The sequence below is a fragment of the Arvicola amphibius genome, chromosome 14 (assembly GCF_903992535.2).
Source record: "Arvicola amphibius chromosome 14, mArvAmp1.2, whole genome shotgun sequence".
In the NCBI taxonomy this organism is placed as follows: Eukaryota; Metazoa; Chordata; class Mammalia; order Rodentia; family Cricetidae; genus Arvicola; species Arvicola amphibius.
In genome coordinates, this window is record NC_052060.1 from 44,455,294 (window position 1) to 44,475,261 (window position 19,968).

The window sequence follows — 19,968 nt, forward strand, 5'->3', positions numbered from 1 at the left end:
TGGCCTTCAAGGGAGCATCTTCCTTTCAACAGTCCTATGGGGAACCTGACATCTCCATAGCTCCCTGAGGAGAAAGACCAGACAGAGGCAATTGTCTAAGGCAACATGTCAAGGGCTTAGAGGAATAACAGCCGAGGAAGGGAGAGCAGACAGCCCAGGAGGAGTTCAAAGGACAAAGAGAGGAGGCGGGCAGCCAGAGAAGATGGACCCCCTGATCTGCCTCCTGGCTCAAGGGACAAAGCGAACAGCCACTCCACATCTGAGCTTATGTGCAGCCTCAAGGGCTGGTTAGTAAGGGTTTATTTCTGGTGGTGAACTGTCCCTTCCTGTCCTTCCAAGTTTTAAGGGCATAGCTAAGGGGTTGCATCTAGCGTGTCTGTGGCTCCATGCTACCACAACGTGCTTCTCTTCCTCATCCCCTGCCGTCCATGCTGTTTTCCCTTCACAGAGACAGTCCTCTTCTTCTAAGCCTGCCTCTCCACATCTTTGGACCAGTCGGTCCCATGGGCAGGTAGCTGGCTTGAGGCTATGAAACAGTTTAATTGGCCTACAATGGGCATGGCCCTGTGACAGCGACCACCCCATCCCCCACACCCTCACAGACTTAGGGCTCAATTACCCACTTAGGGTAGGCTGGGACCACCTGACATCCAGTTCTAGCCAGGACATCACATTTGTTAATTGGGAAAATGTGTGAAAGCCTTATGAGGCACAAGTTTTATTCAGCTTCCCCCATTTTTTAATCCATAAAGTGGAAATAATAATTTCTTTTTAGTCCTATGATTATGAAGCAGTTATTTCAATAAATAGGTACCTTTTGATACTTTCAGGGGAGTAAAAAAGATGGTTGGAGGCTTTCTTTCAGGCACTAATTTTCATGTGTCTCTACTGGCCTGGGAGGAAGGGGCTGGCCACACGGGGGGTCTTCGGCTGTAGCCAGCAGAAAAGCCCTCTCCACCTAAATGTGTGCTGAGAGCTATACCCACCTTTATGGAAAGACCTTCAACTGAATGTAAGGCACCACCGCCTTCCCTTCCTCTGCCACCCCAGAGGAACTAAGAAGGTTTGGCTAAGCATTTGGCATCTAACCCGAGGCTAAGTTTAATGCAATGCATCCCCTCATTTCCGGCCTATGGCCTACCTTCAGTAAATTGGTTTGTTTGTTTGTTTTTTCTCTTGAATGGTGGCATGCTTAGTTACCATTTTATAACATGGCTGGACCCTAAATATAAGTGGTCTGGCCATCATTCCTAATTTCCAAAATCTTGTTAAGGTGTTACATGCACTGATCTATCTCAGAGAACCTTCAGGGAAAGCTGAGACACTTTCTCCACAGAGGTAAGACCAAGGATGCTGAGTCATTTCCTTTGCTCTCTCTGAATTCCCATCTAAAGTTAGCGGCCCGGCACACCTTGCCTGGATTCCCAAGCATGCCTGCTTAGCATGGGTTAATGCTGGCAGGATTAGTCACTGCCGATTGCTCAGGACTTGAGGTTGGGTAGGCAATCCCTGAGTTCATCTGTAAAAAAGTTCATTGCAGTCATATGAAAGAATAAAAGGCACCGTGGCTACCAATGACTCCAGACTATGCAGCAGATTTGAGATCATTCCCTGACCCAGAACTCTAAAAAATGCCCGAAGGTAAACAGTTTGGAGTTCTTAATTATTACCTTTACCCTAAAGTTGGTCATTTTTTTTTATTTATATATTTCTTCACTTTGACAAGTCCGTCCTACTGCAGATTTTTAGCTTGCTTGATTTTTAAAAGGAATCCCTGTGGTCTGTCTTAAAGAAAACTTTTTGGAAATTGACTTTACATGAAGGAATTATCCCTTTTTCCTCACTTCCCCCCACCTACATTGGCATTGTTTCCCTAGAAAGACGAGAAGGAGCCACACGGATAACCTGAAGGTAAGTACCTACATTAGAACTAGGCTGTGTCTGAATCTCAGGGAGGTTTGGCCACGGTTGTGCTCAAAGAGAGCAGAACTTAGGAGGGAGATTTTAGGAACTTTGGGCACTAAGAAATTATGCTGAGTAGTTGTGGTGCATGCCTTTAATTCCCACACTCAGGAGGCTGAGGCAGGTGGATCTCTGAGTTCAAGGCCAGCATGGTCTACAAACCCTGTCTCAAAGAAAACAAAGAAAGGAACAAAAAAAGGAAGAAAGGAAGGAAGGAAGGAAGGAAGGAAGGAAGGAAGGAAGGAAGGAAGGAAGGAAGGGAGAGAGAGAAGGAGAGAGAGAAAGAAAGAAAAGAAGAAATTAGGAATTAACTCACACGCAATGCTCCTGACCTTCCAATTCTGTATTTTGTCAACTACAGGAAGAAACTTGGGATAAACTGTTGTGTTGCTGTGATAGACAAGGCCATAAGAAAGTGCTGGAGCTATTCCTCCTTAGATTATAATTGCCTGATAAGCAGAAACTCTGCTCTTGTTCAGCTGTGAAGCACGCCTGCCCTGTAGTACCTGGAGCTGTCTTGAGGCTTCACTGGCCAAGGCATGGTCAGTCTCAAAGAAAATTTAAAATGCAAAGCTGAAAACGCTGCTTACCTGAGAGGTGACTGTATTTAATTCCATTTTATTAATAGGATCATGGTCCTTAATCCCAGGAGCCCATAACATGTTCTCAGGATGATTATATGAAATAAAAAACCAAACTCAAACAGCTACGTGACTTCCTTGTGGTCATGCAGATTTAATGTCTGTTCATTTGAATTCTGTCCCATCTCTGGGTCTCAGTTTCCCCATCTATAAAATCAGTACAGTTACTGTACTTAACTCATCAGGTTCTAAACAGGATTCGATTATTAATATATGCATAAATTGCACCGCAGTGGTGGCACACACATTTAATCCCAGAACGTGGGAGGCAGAGGCAGGCGTATCTCTGTGACTTTGAGGCCAGCCTGGTCTACAGAGAGAGACTGAGGACTGCCAGAGCTACACAAAGAAACATTGTTTCAAAAAACCAGAATGTTATATACATATATATGCACAAATTAAAATGTCCCTAGTTATTGTACTCATTAAGATACTAAGATTTAGAAGGTATTTCTTTTTTTTCTCCCATGAGATATGACTTTATTTTTATAATTTTATTCTTGATGCTCTCAGACTCTCCTGTTCATGTTTCAGTGGTAGCGAGGAGAGCTTGTCCAAGGAGAATATGCGCTGGGATGCCTGCATCCCAATAGGGGAGAAGGTAGAAGCTGCACTTGTTAGGGGTGCCTACCTCCCACCCACCCACAAGCCTACTCAGAGGAAGGAACAGTCTTCAGTGTGGGGTTGGCATTCATGTCAAAAGGGGATGCTTGACGGTGTTATTTTCGCTTTCCACAAATGTGCATGTTTAAAATAGGACTTTATCCAATCGGCATAAGTGACACACAGACTATGTATAGCGGTGGAACCGGGCCTGGCAGGTGATGAGGGCCAGATCTCGTCAAAACCACGTTGTGGTTCTCCATGGACTGTGCCCAGGGAATTGCCCCATAGGTTGCTAGCCCAGACCCCTGGGTTGGGTTTCCTTGGCAAATCTGACTGCACAACACTTGACTTGTTTGGAATGGCTGTATCTCAGAGCTGGTGAACTGGGATCTTGGCTGCGTTTCATGGGGCATGCCAGCGGCTCACATTTCCCCTCTGAACCTCCCTCTGAGCCGCACTGTACTCAGGAAGGGTAAGCATATTCGTTGTTCTTTCCTGCGTTTTGACTCTGTGCCCTGCGGGCCTGGCACACAGCCAGGGGAGCCCAATCACTGAGCTGCAGCCCAGGCTATATTTAACGGGGCTTATTGTCTTGTCCTGGGTTTACAAGTTGAGGAACGATTTTGAGCTTGAGTAGACACTATAGCGATTTCAAACAGTGTCCATATTGTCTTCCGTGTTTCTTCAGAGTGCTGGTAGCTCCGAGTGTATTTAAGGAGGTTTTAGATCTCAGAAAATTTCCCCTTTCAGCTTTGAATCAGCACAGTAAGGATCCTAGAAGGCTTGCTCCTGTTCCCCCATTTCAAACAAGCGGTCATGTTCCACAGAATTGAAGTATGGCCAAAGGAAAGGTGGCTGAAAAAAATTCTTGCCTGTGAAAACTTTCATTACTGTCACTCATGGGATGTTGCTCTCCAAAGAGAGAAAGAGCACGCAAATGAGGCAAATATAAAATTCCCATATGCACAAGGGGGACTCAGAATATTTCTGGCGTTTCCTTAATTGATTTGAAGTGTAGTGCAAAATTTGAATTTTGAACAAGGAGAGAAAATTCATTTAATCAGAGGCTGGAGAAAGATGGCAGCCAGTGAAGGGTAATTGTGTACTTGCTAGACGGCTCTAAAACAGATTACAATGAACATTTGGCGGATTTGAATCAGAAGCCGCATTCCTCTCCCACCCCACCTCCTCTCCGGCGGCTCTTCACAGCCTCTTCCTTTTACCCTCAAGTGTAGTTTCGATATGGCGAGGGAATGGACACTAAAAATATTTCTGGAATGACGTGACCCTCTACCTCCCCATCCAGGAAAGCGACAAGGCTGCACCAGACGCAGCACATGTTTTCCGTTCATTTCTGGCAGACCCGGCGTCGACCTCCAGATGCTACTTCTTCGCTGGCTGATGGCATTCAGACCCCCAGCCACGGACGGTGCCAGACAAGCAACTGGACAGGACAGCTCAGCAGCAGGACCCTGGCCACAATCGCGGCCAGAGCCACTGCCCCCTGGCTACAGACCACTTCTGATGCCCATCTTGGGAGCCCTCCCACCACAGTCTGGCTTGCCGAGGCCCCACCACAGGGGCCGAAGCACTGGGCGGTGGTGGCAGCTGTAGCAGTGGTACCTACAGCTTTGGGGCCAGCCCCAAAGGCACGTGGGAACCTGTTTCAGGCCACTCTGCGGCCCCTCCAGGACCACAGTGAGCCCCAGGACAGCCCCAGAGCTCACCACTGTCTCTTCTTGTCACTGAAACCTGGGCGAGGGCTCAGAATGGAAGGCGGTACTTCCGACATGAACCCTCAGACCAGACAGGCGCCTGCGGAGGACCAGTTGAGCCGAGCTCAAGACAACCCGGAGCCCAGGCAGCAGCTGCCGCTGCTTTCTGAGCCTTCAGACTCTGCCCAGCCTGAAGCCAAGTATGTGGAGATGTGTGCTTCAGCTGAAGTCCGACGGGAGAGCCCCCAGACCACGAAACTACTACTGGAACACTGCCCTACGGAGCAGGCCTCCGGGAGCCCAAAGACAAAAGCCCAGGATGAACCCAACAGCGGTGCCAGGGAGGCTCAAAGTCCTAGGAAGAGTCCTGCTTCTTCCCAATGTCCCAGCTCCCGGACTGGTGAGAATGACTTCTCATCTTCCTCCTCCTCCCCAATAAACAGAGCAGAAGACACTGGCCTTTCCAAAACGGATGATCCCACCAAGTTACGGGGGGTCCTGGCCACCTCCTCTTCATCTTTAGGCTTTGAGAGTGAGCCGGAAATGAGCTGCCAACAACACAATGGAGAAGAAGCAGGGGAAGGGGTGGGAGCGAGGGAGGATAGAGGAGGAGGGGTCAGTGATGGAACAGAGTGCAAGGACATTATTACCAAGTCGCAGGGCAAGAGGGACCCCCTGAAGAATGAGGACGCACACTACATCACCACCCATGAGATCCAGCTGAGTGAAGTGGAGCAGGGCATGGATTTCGATGTGGGGCTGGCTTCTCGCTGGGATTTCGAGGACAACAACGTGATCTACTCGTTCGTGGACTATGCTTCCTTTGGTGGCAGTGATGAGACCCCAGGAGACATCACCACCGAAGAAGAGGATGACAACAGCTGTTACGCCAGCACCACGCCGAGCACCAACACCACCCGGACTCCCAGCCCCATCAGCAGTGACCTGGCTCGCCCTAGTGCAGGCAGCAGTGGTCGTGATACCAGCAGCACAGAAGTGGGCAGCGGCCCCTCTGACAGTGACACTCTTCCCCCACCCACTGGACCTGGCACTGCCACTCCACCTGAGCCTTTACTGGAGCTCCGGGAGGCAGCCTCAGGGGCATCGGCCACTGCAGCAAGCAGCTGTAGGAGTGCAGCAAGCCAGATCCTCCTATCAATCAAGCCAACTTCCCGGGCTATAAATGAGCCTAGCAACGTGTGTGCAAAGCAAAACATTATTTATGCTGCCAAGCATGAAGGCGACATGAGCCTCCGCGTCTCTACGACTGCTGAACACAATTCAAGTTCACAGAAGCAAAATTCGGCTACAGCCGTGGCTCAGGACCATGCAAAGAAATTCATTGCAGTCCCAGCTCGACTGCAAACCAGGTGTGGGGCCATTCGGGCCAAGGAGCTGGTGGACTACTCCAGCGGAGCCTCCAGTGCAGTGAGCGAGCTGGACGATGCAGACAAAGAGGTGAGAAACCTAACTTCCAGGGCCTTCCGGAGCCTTGCTTACCCCTACTTTGAGGCTCTGAACATCAGCTCCCGAGAATCCTCCGCCACGCTCTCTGAAGTGGGCTTTGGACGATGGTCAACTTTCCTGGACTTAAAATGTGGAGGTGTCGGAGCCAGGGTGGAACAGAGCCTGCTGAGAAGCAGTGCCGCCTCTGTGGCTGCAGGTCTGAGGAAGGGTGGTGGCCCCCGAGCGACTGCAGACCAGATCTACCTCCAGGCCAAGAAGCCCCAGACCAAGGCCTTGGAGTTTGTGGTCAGCAAAGTTGAGGGAGAAATCAAGCATGTGGAGACACCCCTGTGCTTCCAGAAACAGGTCCAAACTGGCTCCCGGGTTGTCACACTTCTGGAGCCCCTCAATCTACGAAGTGAGAGCAAAGCCAGCTCAGCCACTGGGCCCTGCAGAAACAGCAAAGGCTCCAACAAAGGCCCAGGGTCGGTGAACACAGATGATGGGTCAGAAACATCTGAGGGTAGCAAGCCTGCCTCTCGCAGTGACGGCCCCCAGAAGAAGTCCAAATTTGCTTCAAGTCTGCTCAAAAATGTCATTTCCAAGAAGATGCAGCGAGAACATGAGTTCAAGATGGAGAGAGGAGAAGTCACCGATACATCGCGCCGGAACAGTACCTCTAAGGAGACAGAAGTGACCAACGCATCGCGCCGCAGCGCCCCCAGCGCCTCTAAGGAGACAGAAGGACTTCCTGGGGCTGAGAAGCCCTGGGAGAGGGGTCTGCAGAGGCAGAGCTCGCGTCACTCCGAGGCGAGTTCCGAGTACACCGTGGTCAGCGTGTCTGATGTAGGTGGAGAAGGGTCTGTCGTAGGTTCTAAGTCCCCTGTTTTCAAAGCCAGTACTCCTCGAGAGAGCAACGCCGGCCCCGGCCGGAATGTCTCTGATGGACACACAGATGTGTGTGAAATTAAAAAGAGTGCTTCAGAGACTGTGAAGGGCATCTTTCTCCGGAGTCAGAACAGCGCCTTCCGGACGTGGAAGGAGAAAGAGGCAGAGAAGTTGGAGGAGAAAGCCCCTATCGGGAAGCTGAAGCTCCCCAAAGGTGGGGACTGGAAGGCTGATCTTGGGGAGATCTCTGCCAGCAAGTCTACCATCATGTCTCGCCTCTTCGTGCCCAACATCCAGCAGACGCCCAAGGATAAACAGCCAGAGAAGCAGGCCACCAAGTACCCTGCTGCTGCCCAGGCCACCTCCATGGCAGTGATCAGGCCCAAGGCTCCTGAAATCAAGATCCGGCTGGGGAGTGTACAACAGCCAAGCTCAGACTTCAACATTGCCAAGTTGCTCACGCCCAAACTGGCTAGTGGCAGCAACTCGAACCTCTTTAAGACCATTGAGGACAACAACAGGACCCAGCAGAAACTCTTCCGTGGTGGGGACAATCTGGAAAAAGTGCCTCAGTTCCAGGTAAGAGATGTTAGAGACAAGTCCAAGGCCCAAGGACCTCTCCACCAGGTGAGAGATGTCAGGAAACTGATCAAAGGGTCAGGGGACAGCAGTGACAAGGGCAGCATCACCCCAGAGCAGGGGTTGACGGGGTCCAAGCCCAGGCAGCTGGCTGCAGCCGCTGGAGGATCTAGGTCCCTGTCCCCTATGGTGATCACATGCCAGGCAGTTGTGAATCCAAGAGAAGACGGTGTGGACCGAGAGGCCAGGGAAGGTGTGGGCAAAGCAGGCAGTGGCAGTAGGATCTTGAACTCCTCCCCAGAAGGGACTGTCTTGGTTCACAGGGCATCTGGCAGGCTGCCTGTGGCCACCATTGCCCCCAATAAATCCGAGCAAGGCTCTTACCTGCCTGTGCTCAAGATTGTCTCCAAGGCTCAGAGGACCCCAGAGAAAACCAAAGAGGAAGACATCAAGGAGGAAGGGAAAGCGCCGAAGCCAGCTCGAAATGCCTTGGAGAAGCTAACAGCTGCAGTCAGGTCCATGGAAGAGCTGTACAGCTTCAACAGGAATGAATGGAAGCGCAAAAGTGACCCTTTGCCCATGATGGCTGACAGCCATGTCCTGTCCCTCATTGCCAGCGAGGAGAGGGAAGGGGTCACCGGACCTGAAGGAGACCCTGACAAGCTGACCAAGCAGTTGGGGGCATATGGAAGAACAACGAGACACGGGACACAGAGGTGGCGTGGTCCTGAGAGGGGGGCCCCATAGAACGTCTGCAGAGGAGAAACTCTAACCCCAGCACGGAGAGCGTGTCTGCCCGGGCAGCTGCCTTTGAGAACATGGCCAGAGAAAGGCCCAGGTCTCTCTATATTCCCCCAGTCCACAAGGACGTGGAAAGAACCCAACCTCTGCAGCCCCTCCCCCCACTCCCCAGCAACCGGAACGTGTTCACGGTGAGTGCTAGCAGCGCTCAAAAAACCGGGGGTGTGGCGGGCAAATTCCCTCAGGGGCCTTCTCCAGAGAGCCTTTCAACAGGCAAGGGCATCAAATCCCAGGGACTCAGATCCCTCAAGATCTCCCCAGCCACCCGAGCACCGCCCGATGAGGTCAACAACAGGAAAACTGCGATCAGTTTAGAGAAGAGTAATAGCACCTGTGAGAATTACTTGACCATCCCCCTTAAAGGAAGCCCTGCTTCAGGAGAGCAGCTTGGCAGGCCTGGGGCTTCCAGAGACGGGCCTCCCAGCTCCTCAGCTGCCACTCTTTGCAGCTTACCTCCGCTGAGTGCCCGCAGTCAGGTCCCCAGTAACTCCAAAGGCTCTCATGTCAGCGGAGCCAGTAAGCCAGCTTGGCGAACCAAACCTGACAACCACCGAGAAACAGTGGCTGCCCCGACAGGGCCGCAAAGCCCTGAGCATACGCCCACGGCCACAGCCGTCTACCACCAACAGGCTTTGCCCTTCACTCTGCAGGGGGCCCAGCCTCAGGTCCTCTGTTTCTCGCCACCTGGGATGGCAGCCCCAGCCCCTGCAGGCCCAGCCACAGTTCCCACAGACCCCTTCCAGCAGCCACAACCTCAGCAGACCCAGCGCAAGATGCTCCTCGATGTAACCACCGGGCAGTATTATCTGGTGGACACGCCCGTTCAACCCATGACCCGGAGGTTGTTTGACCCCGAGACAGGTCAATATGTGGACGTGCCCATGACCTCCCAGCAACAACCTGTGGCACCCATGTCCCTTCCTGTACCTCCTCTGGCCCTGAGTCCTGGGGCTTACGGACCCACCTATATGATCTATCCCGGATTTCTGCCCACAGTGCTGCCCCCCCAATGCCCTGCAGCCCACACCCATCTCTCACACTGCAGGAGGCGGTGAACTCTCCGTGGCAGCAGACACCCCCAGCAAAGAGACAACTGCCGCATTTACTGAAGCCCCGTACTTCATGGCCTCTGGTCAGTCCCCTGCCTCATCTTCCTCCTCCGCCCCCGCAGCCACACCCCAGCTTGTGGGGGCCAAGGGCTTTGCCCAGCTCCACGGCAAGCCTGTCATCAGTATCGCCTCACAGCCCTTGGGGCCACGGATCATCGCTCCCCCTTCCTTTGATGGCACCACCATGAGCTTCGTGGTGGAACACAGATGACAAGAGACTCAGGACAGCAGAGCGGAGCAGCTCCTGGTGAGTGCTGAATCTTACTCTAAGGGTCCTGATGCGAGAGGAAGGACCATTGGTGTCCTTGTGTTGGGGGTGGGAGAGTTACAGTGGCTGTCTGTCGACGTGGGAATTCTGGGGAAAGGAGACTAAACTCCATCTGATAATGAAGGAACGAATTTATTTTCCACATTGCCTCCTCTCCCTACTCCTCAATCTGCCATTGATAGCTTATTCTCTTTGCCTTTGCAAATGGCCTGATGTTTGTCCCACCAGAGAATGACAGGAAAATGAACTCCCAAATGTCTCTTGGCCTTTGTTTTAGTCAAGGTTGGATGGAGGAAGAAATGAAAGCCTGTTCTAGATTTGGTGGAACAAGGCTATGTGTTCCTGACCTCCTGGGGAGACAGATAACCTACTTCAGGTCACCAGAACAAACTTAACCTGTTTACTTCCTTAGTAAGAAAGAAGAGTTTAAAATGGATGTTTTCTAAAGTCATCAAAAATCCCTTTCTCCCGTCTTTCACATCTTCCTCTTGGAATGTCTTACACCAAAACACTACATTTTTTTCAAGTTCTTGTTTTGAGTTTTCAAATGATCAGAATTCTTTTCTTAGTGTTGTTATTGTGTCTCCTGTGTGGGTAGATATACAACATGAGCACACACACACATACACACACAATTTGACCTTCACAAGAGGGTGAGAGATTCTGGAGCCAAAGTTACCCGTTGGATAGAGCTGTTGCATTTCATGCTGTATTGATCGGACTGAACCCACTCCGCTCCAAGGCTAATTCCGATTCCCATAAGCACCGTTAGATCTGCATTGCTCCCTTTGAAAAAGAACAACTTCTGCAGTGCAAAGGGAAGCAGAGAGAAGCCATTTCTGACGCCTAGCCTGATCTGCACTCACAGGCGGGGATTTCTGCTGGAAATACAGTCCGTGGAACTTGATAGGTGGCATGAATGTGGGTGGCTGGAACCAGGACACTTCAGGCCAAGCACAGAGAAAACAGTGAAGACATCTCCCGGCAGGGACACACGGTGGGTGTCAGAGCTGCAGGCAGGCTTGTCTGGGATAATCTTTGCCCTTCAGAGCAGGCAGGATTTTCATTTCTTGGGAAAGTCACATCAAATGAAAAGGAAAAGGGGGACTGCGATAAGGGAATGACAGACTCTAAGATTCCCATGTTATCTCAAGAGGGGACACAGTTGTCACTCCCCCAAGCCTCTGTGTGTGTGTGTGTGTGTGTGTGTGTGTGTGTAGGTAAACAGACCTACCAGTTTGGGTACATAAATATCTATCATGCTATGTGTATCAGAATGTCAGTTGCTGGGACAGTGTATTGCTGCAAAGGGTCTTCCAAGATAAGAAAACACTGTATAGGATCACATTATTGGGACTTCTGCTAAGAAGTCAAGCACAAACACAAACTCAGCTCTAGTAGAGACAAGAGTGTTTGGGTTGTTCCTCTCTGAGAGCCTGCCCAGGCCCTGGGCTATGTGATGACCACCTACGAAGAGGGGCAGGGTAGGGAACAACACAGAGGGAACCCTAGTGGGCCTGCAGAGGAGACTCAGCTAGGAGGATTAGCTTTGCAGATATGCTATCTTATAGGGATAGTGCTTTGATTCCCTGGACAGATGCTATGTTTACCTGGGGCTGTTTGGGATCAGCTAATCACTGAGGAGTCTGCAGAGCTGTGGAGGTGCAGGGCGCCCAGGAGGTTGCACAGTGGTTCCTTCCCCCCATGTGGTCCTCTTAGCAGCTACCTTTGGCCTTTCTTTGGTTTAGTATGATGCTGTTTCCATCAGACACAGGCAGAAATCTGACTTTTGTGTCTCGAGAGCCGAACTTTAGCCTTGAATTTATTTCCACCCTCGCTGGAAGCACCATGTTTACGTCAGCAAAGAGCCCTAAAGAAAGGAAGAAGGATGTTAGTTTTGATCTAAGCAGAGGAGTTGGGAACCAAGGGTGAGCTTTTTGTGTGTACCGGCCAAAATCTAGCAGGCCAAACTTAGATATGAATTAAAGGTCTTCAGAACTCCACATTATACTTTCTAATGAAAAGTCAGATTTTAAAAAGCGGGGTCTAATTCCTTTGACAGTTTGGAAAAACAGTGCTCAAACAGTCCAAAGCCCCCAATTGGTTTTCCTGAGTGATCTTGGCATGTGATTTCAGTTCCAAACATAAGGGATTTGATCCAATTATAGTAGCAAACCCACCAACAGGTAAACTAGACTTAGAGATTTTAGCTAAAATGTCCAAAGAGCGAGAGAAAAGAGTGTAGGGGCTGGCCCTTACCCTAAAGGGAGGAGACAGAGGAGAATGCTGAGCTTCCGGAGAGAACATCTGGTAGTTAGACTACTGATGTCTCCGTTTACTTTGGGGGATGCTTATTCCATATGGATTTTCAGGAAATCCATCACACTTTTCAGTCACTGAGTATGAATTCCATGCGTGCACCCTGCAGCCACTGTGTGCTATCACCCCGCAAGGTGCTACACTATGGCCCTGTAAGTCAGGAACAGATACTCCAACATGACGAGACGGTGTTCCCCTTCAACACTGATGTTCGAGCGTTCCGTAAGGTTCCTTTCAGCTCAAAGACAACCTTGTCTATTTTTAGCAGTCCTTGTGTAGCCTGAGTGTAAAAGCTACCAGTCTTGTTTCTGGGTGTTCCATTACAAGTTTTCCCTTTTTTCTTCTTCTAATTTCCTGGTTGTGTTTTTTGTTGTTTGTTTGTTTATTGTTTTTTTTTTTGCTGGGGGGGCTTTCATGCCAGCCCACAAAGCACTGTACATTGTCAGTACTTTATTTCTTTAGATGTTGTGTGTGTGCACGTTTTTGTTTTGTTAAGTTACTTGAACAAAACTTTAATCAACGTTAAACCTGCCACCTAGGGTACAACCTTCGAGAATGGTAAAGATTTTGTTTTAATTGAATGTCCCTTGTTTTTCTGCAAGGCTTATTTCTTCATTTCTGAGCAAGTCTCATGACCTTTCTTTTCTCCTTATTTCTGGGATTATTTCTACCCCATGAATAGAGAGAGCCTCATATGTCAACAACTAAAGAGGAAAGAGAAAGCTGTAGCCATTTTCAACTTTCATGGTGTGTTCTGAGTGGTTCCAGAGGAGTTCTGAGACCCTCAAACCTAGATCCATTTGTATCAAACTGAGAAGTCAGGTGATTCTTCCTCAGCTACTGTCCCTTCTGTGAAAGGCTTAGCTTGCAAACCTGGACATTCAATCAGTATCTTTCCCGTCTCCATCCTTTCTTTCTCTCTAAGGACACTGTGATAGCTTCCTGGGTGTCTGCTTTAGGGTTTGCTTGCTCTCTGAGGAGTTAGTCTGGGCCCTTTGTTAATTGTGTCTTTGTTAGCCTTATCTTCCCCACATCAACTCAGTTGACTTGAACAGCCTACCACACACATCTCTATATATGCTCACGTCCTTACTCTTTTCAGGGTTTTGTTCTTATTACAGAACAAATAGCTTAAAGTGCAGGGCTGGGCAGCCTTGCCAGCTCTCTCACCAGAGCACACTTCAATGTCCAGTTGCTGAGCTGCTGTGAATGCCACGCTTCATCTTCAGTTAGTCCCAAACTTACATCCCGCAACCAATAGCTTATTTTTGTTCCCCTCCCACCCCATGGTTGTGGTTCCTTCTTCCAATTATTGGATATAGCTAGAGTTTTGTTCTATCTTTTGTTGTTGTTCTCTTGTTTTGGGGGAACAGTGTTTCTCTGTGTAGCCCTGGGTATCCTGGAACTATCTCTGTAGACCAGGCTGGACTTGAACTCATAGAAATCCACCTGCCTCTGCTTCCCAAGTGCTGAAGTTAAAGTGTGCACCACCACGGCCCAACTCTATAATATTCTTAATGTCCTTTATTTTAATTGACTTTTCTCCCTTTTCATAGAATTAATCTTTTTTTTCTAGCTTATTCTCATACCTTTCTCCAAAGTTCTATTGTACATACACACACACTTATTAGCCAAGGCTGGCCTCAAACTCATGGGAAACCCATCAAATCTTTGTTTCCTCTGCCTCTGCCTCCCAAGCACTGTGCTTACAGGTGTTCTCTGTCTACCTTTGTATTTTCTTCCTCACCAAAACATGGTCTCATGTCACCGTCTTCCTCAGACAAGTATGTAGGTAGACGCTTCCATCTAGACTACCCAGCAACAATGTCCTACCAGTCATTCCCCAAATAACTGCAGAGACTTAGTATTAATTATAAATGCTCAGCCAATAGCTTAGGCTCATTTTAAGCTAGCTCGTGTAACTTAAATTAACCCACTTCTAAGAATCTATGTGCTGCCCCAGGCTCATTTATCTCATCTGCATACTTCCCATCCTGCTTGCTCAGTAACTCCCGAGACTCCACCCCTCTTCTTCCCAGCATTCTCTCTCTGCCCTGAAAATCCTTCCTAGCCATCAGCCAGGTTTTTATTAACAATGAAAGCAACACATCTTCCCAGTGTACAAAAGGATTGTTCCATAGCATAAGTGGATACCTTCTTAACCCCTGTTGGGCAAATGAAGACATTGATTATCCCAATTCATAGTAAATGAAGTCCAGGCCATCTGAAGCCTATGCCTGTGCATTTACAGAAGATCCTCACTCTCCTGGTTCTCTTGCTTTTTAACCTCCATTTTTCTTTGTTATGAAATATTCCCATTCCTTTATCTGACCCTTTGTGCAAAACTTAGCCTATCTGAAAATTTTCAGTGTTTTTATTTTGTATCTTGGCCAGTAAGCTTAGTAACAAATTGATTACGTGCCATTTGTGTCCTCTGAGAGGACGGCAGAACATGGCTAGGCTGGCCGCCCTAGTGCTAGTTTTCCTAACTTCAATTCAGTCAGGTGGGAAATGAAAGTTGTATCCTAGAGAAATTTGAGTCTTCTAGTTATTTCACTAGCATGGAGAGAGAGAGAGAGAGAGAGAGAGAGAGAGAGAGAGAGAGAGAGAGAGAGAGACCGTGTGTGTCTCTGTGTGTGTATGTGTAGTGTGTGTATATGCGTGTGTATGTGTAGTGTGTGTATGCCTGTGTGTGCGTGTGTGTGTATGCGTGTATGTGTGAATGCCTGTGTGTGCATGTGTGTGTATGCGTGTGTGTGTGTATGCACGTGTGTGTGTGTGTGTGTGTGTGTGTGTGCATGCGTGTGTGTGCTGAGTTTGAGAAAAAGGCCAAGAAAGGCAGGGAGAAGGGAATAAGTTGAAGTCTGATAATATCCAATATATATCAAACTTCTATGAGTTTTTTCTCGTGTCAAAAATATCTAGCCATAACATTCTATGTTGCAAAGAGAACCTTAGCCGTATCATCAGTGCTACACAGGAGGTTATGTCGTCGGTGACGAGATAGTTTGGGAGAGGAGAGGTGTGGGATGTACATGTGAGGGTACCCCCTCCCCAGGGATGCAAATGGGTTGGAACACTTTGGTTGAAGGGGAACTATGTGACTGTGATCAGAGCAGAGGTACACATGAAGTCAGACAGCTAGGACCCAGACTGTGGGACCCTTACTCACTGGTCCGGGCCCCTGCTATATACACTTTGAGCCTCAGTTCTCTCATCTGTAAAATGGGAATAACCTTGGCAATGCTGTAAAGATGGAGCTGTCAACTCACCTCAAAGAGTTTGGAATGTAGTAACCATCAACGTTTCTTGAAAATAAGAAGCCATAAATACCTTGGAATTTCCCTCAGGCCCTTGACAGAGGAGGAAATCAGCCCTATTGTTTCAGTGGCCCAGGGTGGTGTCAGGGATTTATGCACAGATAGCTGAAGTTTCCCAGACAGGAGATAGTACCCACAGCTCTGCAGTCCCCTCAGAGCTGGCTGGTCTCCAGGCAGGTTGGCTGGGTGCCAGGGCATTCTAGTATCTCTCAGAGCCTTCCAGCATGTTATAAAACTCTGGGTCCAGCCTGCCAACGCAAGTGCTGATTTTCCTCTCTGTCTGGGCACCAGCCTGGGAGGAGCGAGGGGAAGTCCACGCTGAATCCCTGCTGAATGCTGTCAGTGTTCCAGGTCTAAACTCCTGCAAAGGCACTCGGGGAGAGCCCCTGCTAACGTGGTATAACTAACCCTTCACCTCTTCTCCCAGGATCCCCTTGAGAGGCCTCTGATGGAATCTATTGGCTAATTACTATTATATCACCTTCAATAAGAATTAGATCAATACTTTCAAATTTTCAAACAAAATTTCTATAAAATTAATAGAAGCAGAAAAAATGCTTTATGGATATCCACCAAGTATTTAGATTAATGATCCTTGAATATGATCCCAAAAGACTATCTCATTTGGCTACCATTTTGAAGGGGAGTTTCCTCTTCTTCCTCCCTCCCTTTCCCTCCTCCTATTGTGCCCTTCCTCTCTGCTCAATGAGCCCTTATGAACTTTGCCTTAGGATGGCACCAAGCCAGAGCTACTGTAGCACAAATAATAAAAACACAGAGACAGACATTGGGGTTCAACCTGAAGACCAGAAAAGCAAAGCAGCCAGTCAGTGGCTCTTATCTCTACCTCAGTCCAAAATGGTGATCCTGCCTCCAGGAAACCTCAGAATGAGACTGAGACTGAGAACTGTCTCCTCCTGTTTTATGATCCTCTCTAGTTCTGGGGTTAAAGACTTGCACCACTACTGCCTGGTTTCTATGGCAAGCTAGTGATGCTATCGGCCCAGATTAAAGGCATGTGTCATTGTGGCTACTGGGATTAAGTGTGTGTGTCACCACTACCTGGTCTATAAGACTGGCCAGTATGGCTATTTTAATTTTCCATTTTTCATGCAAGCTTTATTTATTAAAATACAAAGGAAATGCCACTACAAATTACTGTCAAGTTCTTTTATGCAGTTGAAATCATTCTTAATCCCAGGGTCACTCCTCCTTTGCATGTGATTACGTTCAGTTCAGCAAGAACTCTTGCTGTTCTGTGTGAGTTAAGGTAGAAATTCAAGCCTAGCAAATTGTGTATCAGTGAGCTCCAGGGGACTGCCAAATTGTGGGCACTGTATGCTCCAACATTTCCTTTAGCCTCAATGTATTTGTTCAGTATAAATATGAAACAAAAAGATACGGTTGAAGTCTATTCATATGTGCTGCAAAAGCATTATTATTCTAGCTCACTGTCTTAATAATCTTGTGCTTAAGCAGGCTTTTTGTCCTAGGTCACAGGACTAAAGTATCCCTTGCCTTGCTACTTGATCGCAAACAGAGAGTTGTTATTTGATTCTTCTTCCTCAAGGCTATTTTTCACATGATAGAGACTTCTTACTCCTTAACAAATATCACTTGCTGTTCATTTTATTTTTGTCTTTATAATCTTACATTTGGATATCAACTTTTTAAGCATTAAAAAGAGCTCTTAAGCAAAGTTCTAGTAGATTATACTAAAAATTAATAAACGTAGAAGAAAGGGAAAATTTCTTGAATACTTTTGAGCAATGACAGTGCTGTCTTAAAATGTATTTAATTGAGTTACATGTAATAACCATTATATTTAATTTATATAACAGCACACTGTGAGAAAGAAATTCCACATGATTTAGTTAGCGGTCATTTGCTTTCCAAGAATTCCTTGTGTTCCATTCGTCTAATTAGATTACTGGCATGGTAAATTACAAAGGATGCCATTTAACTTAAATATGTTATAGTTCTATGTACTAATTTTAGGGACACATACAATATATTGTTTTGTGCTTGTGAACGATTTCAGAGAAACTAAACATTTCACACTAAAGTCATTTTGAACAGTTGTTGAATGCGATTCAGTTTCCAAAGGCAGGTTCCACTTGGTGTCCCTTTCTGGAAGTCAGCAATGACTAGTAGCTTCAGAGGCATTGTTTCAAAAACACATGGAAAAAATATAAGTTCCAAATTATAGGGAAATGAGCCAAATAATTAAATATCAGATGGGGGTGTGTGTGTGAGATTTTCTCGCACCTTTACAGGGGAATGTTCTTTCAGAATCAACCATCTTTTCTTTGACCATGTTTTCTTTGCATTTGTTTCTTTTGCAGGAGCCAGGCAGAAATACGGAATGTTCTTTAATCCAAAAGTCACATCGTAACACTGCCAGTCCATCTGAAAACCTACCAGTTGTGTTACGAACTTTTATTTCTTAGGACCCGTGTGCAAGTTTGTATATTTTCCTGAGCAGCTCCCTTTTGAGGTGGCTTTTGTTACTTCGGTTTCACTAAGATGACTGAATGGTTGTGTTTCTCCCCATAAAATACTTCTTTTTATACTTTAATACAGGATGTATGCTTTCTTATCCCTGCCTTCTTTCCTGCACGTGTGACCAGGCAACCAGGCAAACAGAACACTGAGTATTTGAACGGTTCATTCAAAGCAGGCCGTAGAATCTGATTGGTTCTATTGCAAACCAAATCAGCAAATTAATAATAGGATCACAAATGACCTTGGAGCTCCTCGGACTATATTAGCGGCTCTCAAGAATCCGACCTTCACTGTAAGTTTGCAGCACACACAGCTGCCCCTTTCGTGATTCCTTCATAGGTTCCTTCCTGCCTCTTACCATTTGCCGCCTGAAGTTTTGGAGAAGGAACTTTGCTTCAGTGGCTCTGGTTCCCTCCAGCCCTCGCCATCCCAAAGGAGAAATCTATAGTCACGGTGCTTGCTTCTTGCTTCAGGTTTTTAACAGATATTAAGATTCCAACCCCCTGGGATGTTTTACTGACCAGGTATAACCCAATTCTGACTGAGCAGACACATTCAGCTTGTCCTAATTGATGTCTCAATTAAATGATGCACTGAAGAATTTCTTGATTACTTTCTAATCAGTTAGATTAGAAACCCTTTAAAGCCCACGTATTTCCTCAAGACTTCCATAAGGAAGTTCTCAGTTACTCATTCGTTTAAAGATAAAGCATTCTGATAAAGTCTTTAAATTATCATTTTGACTTTGATGACCTATATTTGGTTTCTACTTAAAAGTGTTCCTTGAAGTGAAGGATTTTATGCTGCCTTATAATACTGAATTTGCTAAGGTTTTCACAATTTTACTACTTTGTAATTATGCTTTTGTTTTTTAATCCAGACTCAAAAACAAACAGATTCAATGTCACTTCAAGGGCCACCCTTAAAGGGGAAAAAACAAGTTCTAAAAATTCAGTTCTTTTAGATAAAGAGCAAGATTTGAGGCAAGAGCAGTGGCTTTGACCCCTGAGTCCTGGCCAATAGCTGTGAAATAAAGCTTCGTCTCCGAGGCAGGTGCTGTGAAGCATGATCTCTGGGATGGAAGAAGCCTTTGGGCCATGTTTAGAAAGCATGGTTTCTTCCTCATAGGAGATTCACTTCAGAACTTTAGCATTTTTTTCAGGCCAGCTGGCTACCTATCAGGTCACTTATGATTGGAACAAGAAACTAGAACCCATTTCTTTCAAAGATCTCAACCTGCAGGCCCCAAAGCAGCAGTGTGAAATCTCAAGGATTTGAATGGAAAGTATGCAATATATGGGCATATTGCATGGATAGAACCCACACCAGGAAGGATTCTTTTGTCCCAGGAGACTTTCAGGAAAGCCCTACGGGTTTGTTTGCCATCTCCCCACAAAGAGACACCACTTCTCAAGAAAACGTGTCAGTTCAGAGGTTGGAAGCCCATGGGCTACTATCAGCGTTCATGATCACCAGCAGAGCTGAGTCTTCCATTCTCACATGGTAGGAGAGAAATTGAAGCAGGGAAAATTTTATTTGTTGCTTTTATGTAAAAGGCTGAGCCCTCCCACAAGTTTCCAAGAATGTTATGTGCCCAAGTGGTTAAAATACAATTATAGCCACACCATTTGTGTTGATTGATGCCTTTTATACCAGCTATTGGCCATTTCACAGTTGCAGCATCATCTGCTGGACCACTTCCTACCTTGAGTGATGGAGAAGAAAGCATATCATAGGCATACATCCCAATCTCTGTTCCCTTTGTTCTGTCACCTCTGGAGCTGGCATAAGCATTTGAATGATGTAGCT

General features: G+C 47.3%; 1 protein-coding gene across 1 annotated transcript; it reads left to right on the forward strand.

Annotated features, from left to right (window-relative positions):
* The first annotated feature begins 4,546 nt into the window (after positions 1 to 4,546).
* On the forward strand, positions 4,547 to 18,433 carry C14H4orf54 (chromosome 14 C4orf54 homolog). The gene is given in 5 exon segments (XM_038311551.1): positions 4,547 to 8,524; positions 8,526 to 8,570; positions 8,572 to 9,639; positions 9,641 to 9,994; positions 18,000 to 18,433. Coding segments are annotated over 4 exon segments (5,409 nt in total). The 3' UTR covers positions 9,959 to 9,994; positions 18,000 to 18,433.
* Positions 18,434 to 19,968: the final 1,535 nt, after the last annotated feature.